Source organism: Eublepharis macularius, chromosome 3 (assembly GCF_028583425.1).
Source record: "Eublepharis macularius isolate TG4126 chromosome 3, MPM_Emac_v1.0, whole genome shotgun sequence".
Classification (NCBI taxonomy): Eukaryota; Metazoa; Chordata; class Lepidosauria; order Squamata; family Eublepharidae; genus Eublepharis; species Eublepharis macularius.
Window position 1 is genome coordinate 116,889,379 of NC_072792.1, and position 11,213 is coordinate 116,900,591.

General features: G+C 41.6%; 1 protein-coding gene across 1 annotated transcript in view; it reads left to right on the forward strand.

Annotated features, from left to right (window-relative positions):
- The window catches only part of ROBO2 (roundabout guidance receptor 2), an 892,879-nt gene extending 885,255 nt beyond the window's left edge, over window positions 1–7,624 (forward strand). The window contains exon 27 of the mRNA XM_054974970.1: window positions 5,521–7,624. Coding sequence (XP_054830945.1) covers window positions 5,521–5,522 — 2 coding nt within the window. The 3' untranslated portion in view covers window positions 5,523–7,624. The remainder of the gene's footprint in view (window positions 1–5,520) is intronic.
- Window positions 7,625–11,213: the final 3,589 nt, after the last annotated feature.

The following is an 11,213-nucleotide window of genomic DNA, read 5'->3' on the forward strand; positions in this document are numbered from 1 at the left end:
GAGGATGTGTGCACACATCCTTAAAGGTACCACAATACCAATCCTTGACAAATTGTAGGACACCTTGGAAATTCTATGTCTGGAAATTCCAAGAAATATTCAGCTCACTGACACCCTGTCAGGAGGAGGACACTTTTAAAGACATTCATACCTCTCCAGTACAACAACATAGACCTGGGGATGTGTCTCAGGACCATTGACTTAGATATTGTTGAACTTGGCCTCAGGATTGCTTTAAGTGCCATTCCTGATCCCTTGAACTTTTCCCATATGCTTCCATACTTGAGTCAGTATAAGTATTCTAGCTTCAAATGCTCTCATTCCACCCATCATCAACCATATTCCCCTGACTATTAATCAGGGGGGCAGCCATGAAGACCAGGGACCATGACAGAGTGGAATTTTCATCTTGTCCTGGACCCCCACTATTCTCTCATTTTAATTAACCAGACTTGGGATTGCCTCCAGTACAGAACTGGATTTGCATAGCTCCAGAAGCAGAGACAATGGTCCTGAAGCTGCAGAAACTGTACCACTTGTTCAATAAGTGACCTCCAATCACCATTCATTTACTTATACTTTTAGGGAGTCCTTCTTAAAGACATGATCTGCATTTCAACTTTTTAAATATTATAAACACAGCCTTTGACCCCTGCCATGTCATGCCTCCACAACGTCCCTGACTCACAAGTCATCTCTTAGCAATGGTATACATTACATGGGTATACACGTTCTCACAATTATCTACAAAACATTACCAAGTTGTCACACAGAGCTGACCATTATTCCCAGAGTTGACTACTCTTCCTATGACTGCAGTTTCCATAACTACCAGTCTTAAATTACCCCATTTTGTTGGAAGAAGTCTCCTCCAATCGAAGGAGGATATAAAATCTACTCAGAGAGATTCTATTCTCACTACTTTGCGATGCCCAAAAACATAGGAGTCTGTATCCAATATAAGACCTGAGGTTCTCCAACAATTTATCTTCCTCAAAGAAGTTCTGGATGGACTTCCTAGCTAACTGCTACTTCTTTCAGATGGAATGTGGTTTGCATCAGTATGTATCAACTAGTAACAGTGCCCATTGTGGAAAAAAATACAACGGGCTCTAGAAAAGGGAGGGCGGGAAAGTGGGCATTGCCTCTTCCTCCATGACTGATCTCAGCCAGGTGAAGGGAGGTGGGCATTACATCATGCTTCGCTCCTAATCCCAGCCGGTGAAGGGAAGGCAGACATTGCTTCCTGCTCAATGCCTGATTCCAGCAGGGTGAAGGCAGGGGAGCGGGCATTGCCTCATGTTCCATGCCTGATCCCAGCCAGGTGAAGAGGGGTTTGACATTGCTTCCTACTCCATGCCTGATCCCGGCTGGGTGAATGTGGGGGTGGTGGGCATTTCACCAGATCCATGCCTGATTCCATCCAGGTGAAGGGGGGCAGGCATTGCTGCCTGCTCTGTGCCTGATTCCAGAGGGTTGAAGGGGGAGTAGGCATTGCCACCTGCTGCGCTCCTGATCCAGGCTAGCTAAAGTGGAGAGTGGGCATTGCTTCCTGCTTCACACCTGATCCCGGATGGGTGAAGGTGGGGAGTGGGCATTGCCACGTGCTCTGCTCCTGATCCCAGCTGGGTGAAGGGGGACAGACATTGCAACCTGCCCCCCTCCTGATCTCAGCTGGGTGAAGGTGGGGGTGGGCATTACCACCTGCTCTGCTCCTGATCCCAGCTGGGTGAAGGGGGCGGGCATTGCCACCTACTCCGCTCCTGATTCCAGCTGGGTAAGGGGGGCAGCCATTGCCACCTGCTTCATGCCTGATCCCAGCCAGGTGAATGGGGAAGGCAATGCCATCTGCTCCATGGCTGATTCCAGCGGGTTGAAGGGGGCCGGGCATTGCCACCTACTCTGCTCCTGATTCTGGCTTGGTGAAGGGGGGGAGTGGGCATTGCCTCCTGTTCCACACCTGATCCCAGCTGGGTGAAGGCAAAGGCAGGCATTGCCACCTGCTTCGCTCCTGATTGCAGCTGGGTGATGGTGGGAGCAGGCATTTCCCCCTGCTCCACTCCTGATCCCAGCTGAGTGAAGGCAGGGAGGGGAGGGCATCACCACCTTCTCCACATCTGATCCCAGCTAGGTGATTGTAGGACGGGGCTGGCATTGCCCCCTGCTCCATGCCTGATCCCAGCTGGGTGAAAGTGGTGGGTGGCTATTGCCACCTTCTCCGCTCCTGATCCCTAGTAGGTGAAGGGGGGCTGGCATTGCTACCTGCTCTGCTTCTGATCCCATCTGGGTAAAGGTGGGAGGTGGTCATTGCCACCTGCTCCACTCCTAATCCCTGCTGCATGAAGGCAGCGGGGGTGGGCATTGCTACCTGCTCCACGTCTGATCCCAGCCTGGACTTCCTGCCATGGCATGCTCTCTAGAAGGATGGGCTGCCTCGCCTGGTCTTCCCTCGATGGCAGCACCCTCTGGTGGTGCACCAGGGTAGGAAGTGAGATGTCTGGAACACTCTTAGCCTTTTATATAGTAGGATGATACATTATTTTATGTAGCTATTTGACCAGAGCAACAGAAATGTCTTTGTTTTGCCATCAGATGACATTTCTAATACAAAGTCTTGCCTTTTGGTGTACACATGATTGGTGTACACATGTTCACTAAAAGTAGGGTGGCAGAAGTGCATCTATATAGTCAAGGTGTTTTTGTATATAGACTACAAGCTACTGACAAATACCTCACACTTCATTCACATCTTGTTATACCTTCTAGCAGACTTCATTCACAAATTGTATGCCTCAAAATCCCAACTTTATCAAACATATAAGATCACATTCATAGGTGTTGTCATTTTCTCCCTTAACAGTCAAGTGTTTATTCCCAGAGACAGACGAAATTCCATTTTTTCCGTGCAAAGGACTTTGTGCGACTTCAACCACAAAAGCTTTCAAGAGTCAAAGCTATCCTTGTGTAGTCATGTTCACTTCAGCAATGAAGTCCATGTTTACAAGTCCGTATATATAGAGTGAGCATGATGATAGTCCAAAGGGGATGCATTCGTATGGCCCCCAGATGTACATGTTTTCCTTTGTATATCTAAACACAAAAGTAGTCAGCAAGATCCAAAGAGACAGATTCAAACTGCATTCCCACAACTCATTCCGGCCACTCCAGCCATGGTCTGCAAGTCTTCTACATTTCACCAATGGGTACTTTATTCAGTTCCCTTGATTCTGCAACATACTCTTTCAGGACTGGAACCAGAGTCTTTCTCCAGACATACACAAGTTGGATCTAACAGGCCTCTGCCACATTTTACTGAGTGCTTAAAGCATGTCAACCAGATGCTCATTCATATCCAAGAGGAATCAGTTTTTGTGTTGTGTGGCATCTGCAGGATGTATTCTGTTTCTTCTGTTCTGGAATATCTGATTTATCCAATTCCTTAAAGCCTACTTTGGAAGTATAGTTTAAAACTTTTGCTGCCAATTGGTCACTGATATTAGGCCAATCTTGTTTTTTCAACGGCAAGTTTAAAATTCACTGGATTCATCTTAACTGATTTGGCTTTAGCATTTACAGTTTTTCTGTTTCAACTTATGAAATGTCCAGTAGAACCTCTGGTGACATGTGACTACTGTTTGAATTAATTCTTTATTGCCATCAGCCTTGCAAGAAGGACAAGCGAACCTTGTGCTTTCAAGCTGACCCTCCACTGCCCTGATCTTAGCTTTCTTAGCTGTGGTGTATGCTATCCACCTTAACCAAGACTTAGAGCAGAACCACAAGTGACAAAAGGCACAGATTGGACACTTGTCTGCTTCCCTCAAGTTTTGATGGGAAATGTAGGCATCCTGGTCTCGCAGCTTCGCTCTCTGACTGCTGTCCCATGGACTTTTCAACTGTCATTTGTCCAACATTCCGCCAAGCTGCCTACATTTCCCATCAAAACTTGAGGGAAGCAGACAAGTGTCCAATCTGTGCCTTTTGTCACTTGTGGTTCTGCTCTTAGTTCTGCCCATTTATTTTCAGAATCCCACTTAGGATGCAGAGCAGGACCTACATTTTCTGGCTGTATCCCAAATTTTCACTTCCAATGTTGACAGAATAGCATCATTCAGGAAAGGTCCTCATTTTTTTCTCCGTATTATGTAGATCATAAGAAAGGGAGAAAATGTCTTTGCAGCATCTAAGCCAGTGAACCTCACTCTCTGCTATGAACTGGCATACCATGAACAGATCTCCTCCACTAGAGTTGTTGCAACATCTACAGCTTTTTACAAAATATTACAATATGCTCACTGGATCAGAGCACTACACAACATCACAGTTTGTTCATCAGGACAGGTTTTAGCAGGGTGCTTCTCAACACTTTATTTGTGTTTCTTCACCTCTTCCCCATCTCATGGTGTGTCAATTTGATAATATTATCGTTGTGATGCACAGAGACCACAAAGAAGACAAATGCTTTGCTCATCTGTAACTGGTGTTCTTTGAGAGTTTCTAATGTTCTCTGGAAGGCAGCATCAGCCCTACATCCTGAAGAGAGTTCAACAACCTGAGGGCAGCAAATAAATAGGATGATGGCCATGTTCCTGCAGAACAGCACCACTCAATGATTATAGGGCTTGGACAGATGGATATAGGAAGAGACAGGATAAAACTGTTGGTGACACAAAACTCCATGTCTTAGAAGAAAGAACAGCAGAATGCCTCATGAAAGTCAGTGTCTTCTGAGTGCAAATGTGAATGTGTAGTCTCTCCTGTTCATGTTATATAAGTGGTAGCATTAAAATTCTGTTCCAGGATTCAGCATTCCACATATGCCTGTTCTCACTGTAAACTTGTACATGGTTGCACCACTGAAAGTGGGAGTTCATACAGTCAAATGCTTCTCCATTCCCTCCTCCCAAAAAATTCTCTACATAGAAAGCTGGCATGTCAGAGAAAAGGTTATTTTAGAACCTTCTTTCCTAACATCTAGGTTTATTATTACATTAATTAATCATCTGAGCTCCAATCTGCATACTAATGTAATAAAGTCTCTAAAGAGGATTTCCCCAATTCAGTGAGAACTAGGCTGTAGCTGAGAATATGTAAGAACTTTTCATAGTGTTATGCCAGTGAGATACTTGCAGTTCCACTTAACTTCCTCTTTTCCTCCGAGTAGGCATGGTAACATTTGCTTCCAATAAGATGCTTCTAGACATTTGCTTTCCAGGGAGACTGTAGTGCTGTGAATGGGGTCCCTGTGATACCAAGCACTTTTGTGAAGGTTCCTTGTTTGCCTGATGATTTGGTGCCACAGACAATGGAAGTCAGAGAACCACACTGAAAAACACAATCAGGCATCATCCCACACAGACTATGAAAACAGTCTATTTTAATTTACAATAATTATTTTAATTATTTGTGTAGAGTTATAATAATTTTTCATGGTCTATTATCTCTACTTTGATATGTGCAGAAATATTAAAATGAAGATATTTTAAAATATAATAATATTCTTTCTCTTTGTTTCAACAGAGTAGTTGAATATAGACATCTTGAGCTGCTCTCCAGGGCCACCAAGGTCTGAACTCATGGAAGTGATGATACTAAACAGTGCAATGAACATTTTCTTTATTTATGTACTTACTATTAAAAAAACTGTAAATGCAATGTAAAGACACACACAGCCACACATATCCCACAAATACTCTGCCTGTGTTCTTCTCTTTACTACACCTTCCACCTTAATCTATTTCTTCTCAAGCATATATAAAGAAAAAAATCACCCTCCAGGATGAAATGGATTTCCCTTGTACATAATTTCTTTTTATTGCATTGCTATGCAACCTCACCTTTTAGCTATGTTCATATTATTGTCTGTTCTTATTGGTCTGTTGTACTATATGTGAATTAATAGGCTGTGGTGCCATATAATAACTTTTAATTGTGTAACTTCTTATGTTTAAAGTTTGCACTGCAATTTTTTGTTGGTGATAAGCACAAAACCCTTACTCCTCGTGACATGAAGAAAAAGACTGAATGTGAAAGGAGTCTATGTACTGTAAGCTATGTCGGATAATGATGGATGTAATGAATTATGTTAGGTGGTTTTCCATTTGGGTGTAGATTTAGGAAGATGACTTACAAAACTGATGTTGGCAAAGACTTACTGGGGCATCAGAGATGGAATACTATCGGAAATAGTAAGCAACATGTTGCTTTTACCATTTTAAAAAGGGGTCAAATGATGGAAGTGTGAGTTTCAAGACCAGACTAGATCTACAAGAGCCTCTTCTCTTTTTAGTATCTGTTTTCATTTGCTCAACACAGTTGAACTTGCCTCAAAGGAAAGAAGCTAAGGTGTTTCACTAAAGCTGTTTTTATATATATTACAGTTTTAAAAGAATTACTATATGATTGAGTCACTATCTTACTCCCCCCCCTTTCCAGGAAACACAAACCATACAAGCTAGAGGAATATCTAGCAAAGTTAAAGATGCAATTTATGACTGAAATATATCCAAGCTGCTTCCAAAAACGTTAGTCTATTTTAGTTCATCTTTCCAATACATGTACAGTACAATGGAAGGTGTAGAGCTGCATCACTTGAAATTCATGGCATAATTGTTTTTATGCAGGCTAAGACTTTTTTGTATTGTATTACCTAAAATTGTCATACATTGACAATTAGTTTGTATGTAAACCTTGGGTTACAATGTTTGAAAAGAAAGCAATGATAAATTTATGCTTAGTTTGAAGTTAATATGTCTTTTGGCAATGCAGTAAATTATTGGAAACTCAATAGAAAAAAACCCATCTTTGACCTATTTTTGATGAGTACATTTCAAGCCTCTTCTTATGAAAACAAGATGCATGTTTATACACTTTTTGAATAAACCAAACTCTCTGTAAGTGGACATTAACAAAAGCATCCTGTCTCATCATTAGTTCTCATGACTTTCGCCAGCTTCTCTACAGTATTTTAGTTCTTTGTTAGAAATGCTGTACATGTATATCAAATGCATTAAAATTTTTATTTAAAGTTTACATCACAGAGCTTACTTCATTTAGTAACATCATTATTACAAATTTGCATTCAAAGACATCTGAAGTAGAATCAGTTCATGTTGATTTATATTTTGCCTTGGCATTCACGCTGCCATTAACAGAAGTACACATTTAGACGAGCCTATCAATCTGCTAAATATGTTTTACATTTTATTACATTACATTGATAAGATAGAACATTGTCATTACCAGTTTTAAGTCAGCACTGTCAAATGTCAGTTTATCTTATTTACTTATGATCAGGGCAGTGGTGAACCAAAAAAAAAAAAAAAAGACAAAAGCAAGGACAATTTATTTTTGGTGTATATGTGACCAAGGAATTTTATGTAATTTTATTGGTTACTTAAATGCTGGATACAGTTAAAGCCATTATTTTATAAATGTATAGAAATGTTCAACAAATGTATAAAATGGACTTTTTTCTTTCTAGAACTTATTGATGATAAGCAAAATGTTCCAGCAATAGTAATGTGTGTACAAAAACCAGGTTTTGTGCACATATCTGCGTGATGGGCTGCTGTTAAAGGGGAGAAATGCCCCAAACCTAGCAATTTTCTTGAATGACTGCATAGTTGTGTGGGGGTATTAATATTTTCTTGAAACCCATCTAATAGTAGATAACTGTTTTGAGGATGTTCTGGGTATATTTCTTATCTGTGCCCACCTGCTATGAGGCAGTGGTAGACACAGGGTAAAGGGACATGAGTCAGACTGAGGACCCTTCCCATCCTGATTATCTGATGACAGATGCTCTGAGGAGCTACTTATCTGTTGTTGGAGGTTTGGGATAGGAAAACATCAATCCTGAGTCATGTGTTGGTCCCTCTTTCTGTAAGCTCCTACTCATACAAAAAGAAGATCTGTTCTCCGGTCAGGATTGTATAGCATTAAGCAGCCTCAATTTTTGCTGCTGTCTATGACAGTTTTATACAGGTGGATTCATATGATCATTTTTAAAAACTTAATTAAATGGTGTCTTTAGTGCATCCTAGCTTAAAAGTACAGCACTCTTCACAAATGAGAATATCCTAATAAAATCTGGCTTGGGCTGCAACACCCATTGAAACAAAACAGGGATATATATATGGACACCTACCACTGCATAAAAAAACATTCATACAGAGAAAAGTTCAGTCACAACTGATCACTTGAATCCATCCCAACTATATAGAATTTGGATTTAGAGCTTTAGAGTTTACATGTTACCTGAAATGAAACAGTTACAGCCATCTGAGTAGTTGTTTTCATATAACTCTAAGTAAAATATCCATATTTCTGCCCTTATGCTTAGGTCAGCTTTTATGGATACTTACCATAGAGCGCTGCCCAACTCATTATGGGGTAGAAAATAACAGTGTAGAAAATAACCAAGCAATCTGCATGATGAGAAATGTGCACATAAGTACCTGAAATAGGAGGATGCCACTACTTGGGTGTCTGCAACCACATTGTTCCAGTGTAAAGGAAGCCCTACAGCAAATCCAATGTGCAATATTTATTTAGTAGATTACTCACAGGTCTGAACTGCTTTCAGGATGCACAGGGAGAATCACAGAGTTTTTACTTGCAGATGGACTTTGACGTGCATTTTGTGGTCATATACAGCATGTGACCATCCTGAATGTTTTAATTAGTTTTTAGAAGCCTGTGCTGAGTTTTGGTGGAACACCTTACTGGCTAATGTCACCTTAAAATTCAATCTGAGTGGTCTTACCAGGTTCCTTCTGATAATTTTATCTTTTCCATTGAAAGGAGTGTGTCAGTATTAAAACTGCAGCACCATAATGTGGTTCCTATATAATTATCTCTACAATAACCTAATAAGAATTTTTGTGCATACAAAATCTCCATTATTTGAAAGATGAAACCTCTCTTTCTCATTCCATCTTTCACCTGTTCAGAATATTTCAAATAATCACTGAACATATATTTTTAAAATGTAGTGTAATTTTCCATTTTTTAAAAGAACCCCCTTTTATAATTGAAAATATTTCTTGTGCTTAATGTGTCTAATGGAAAGAGATGTAGTGGCAGCACTTAGAACTGTTTTCTAATTTTTTTTAATAAAATTGTTCATTGATAACAGTTTGTTTAGTCACAAAAAAGAAATTATGAAATTATGTGTTTCATGTGTTGGTGAAGCAAAATTTAATGGGCATAAAGTTGGTTAATAGTAATGTTGAGTGTGTATTGTATATTTACTGGAGGGAAATAAAAATTCCACATTTCAAATATATGTTACAGAGACTTGAATTTAGCACTCAGTATCTGATAAGTATATATAAACCTGAACTTTAAGTAATCAGGTAATTATACAACATGGTGAGCTTTTATTTCCATAATACCCAACATATATACTGGTTTATAAAATCCTGTAGTGGCCATCTGTTCTTTCAGAATTCCTACTGGGGTGGGAAGGGGGGAATGGGGCCTGCTACAGGTCTCTTTAGCAAAGTCCATAAACATGACAAAAATCATTTTTGTACTGTCTTTGTAAATGCTAATCAAGAAAGTGTTTAAAAAAGAATTGTTTTACTGTGTTTTATTTTCCCACATCTGTTCAGATAGTTTCTAGAGAAACTAGTGAACTAAGCAAAAAAGTGTTATTCGGTGACCTTCTAGAATGAATCTTATATGGACTATAAGACTGTGAGGCAAGGTCACCTGTTGTGTGACATTTATACACAAAGCTTTATCCACCATCACAGTTGTGTAGCCTAAAAATCTTATGTTTTGCTTGGAATTTGATGAAAATTTTAATCTAGTACTTGATGACTATTAGTGTCAGTTGTCATGGTGCCACTGAACAGCCTACACAAGGAGACACTAAAATGACCCTGTGACATATTTTCCACATGCACTTGACTTGCTAATGGAAGTTTAGCTTATACAGACTATCACATTATACCATGCCTATAGACCAGAGTTCTGAGCTCAGAAGCTCTAGTACGTGGTGCTGCCTTTGCCACCCAAGTTGGAATGATGAGACAGACACAAGGCTTGGAACTAAAGGGCCACTTTATTAAACATAACATCAACCATTAATATGGCAAGGGCCATCTAGTAGTACAGGTCAAGCCATAGGGTCACCCCTGGACCTCTGCCTTGACCTGTCTGGGCAAGCCCTGAAGCCCCAGGTGCGAGCCATCCATGTATATGGCTGGGACCCAGCCGGCTAGGCAAATCTGCCCCCCCCTTTCAAGCTCTTAATGCCTCAGCCATACAGAACTGAGGGAAGGACTTGCACGCGGGGTTCCCCAGGGCAGTCCGCCCATGCAGCTGGCAGCCATCACAAGCAGTATCAACCGATCCTGGCAGACCCCCATTTCTCCACCAATGGGGAAACACCAAGGATGCTCACCAGCCTGCTCCCTATCCCCAAACTCTATCCTGCCACCATCAGTGCCAAGCCTCTGCTTAGGCCCTAGCACCCCAAAGGTGGCCTAGTGCCAACCTCAGTTCTTGCTGTAGGTCATTGAGGAAGATATGTTTGCCTTTAGTGGCCAGGCCCATTACCTCAGTAGAGGTTGGCAAATTCAGCCTAGTATGTAGGGATGTGGCAAATAAATGCCCAGATCCTCCTCTAAAGCTTTCTCTATGGCTCTGTTAACATTTCACCTAGCCTTTTCAGGGGCTAATGAGTCCCAAGCTTCCCACCGCACTGATGTGGAAGCATTGTGGACCAATCATCAACACACTAGGCCACTACTTGCCTATGCACTGCAAGTCTGTGTGAGCCTGTAACAAAAGGGCCATGCCCTGCAGCCAAGGTCATGCCCAGTAAGCAAAGGACATTACCAAATGATGAATGACCAGAACGTGAGGTGGAGGACTGCACCTCCCCTCAAACCATCATGCTACTACTTGCCTGGGCGTTGCAAGCCTGTGTGAGCCTGTAAGGAAAGAGGCCATGCCCCACAAGCTAAGGTCAACATCATGCAGTGAATGACCAGGACATGAGGCAGAGGACCACCCCTCCCCTCAACCATCAGGGCATTGCAAGCCTGTAAGGAAAGGGCCATGCCCTGTGAGACCAGGTCAACACCGCACAGTGAATGACCAAGCTGTGTGGCAGAGGACTGCACCTCCCCTCAAACCACCAGGCGACTACTTGCTTGGGCACTGCAAGCTTGTGTGGGCCTATAAAGAAAGGGTCGTGC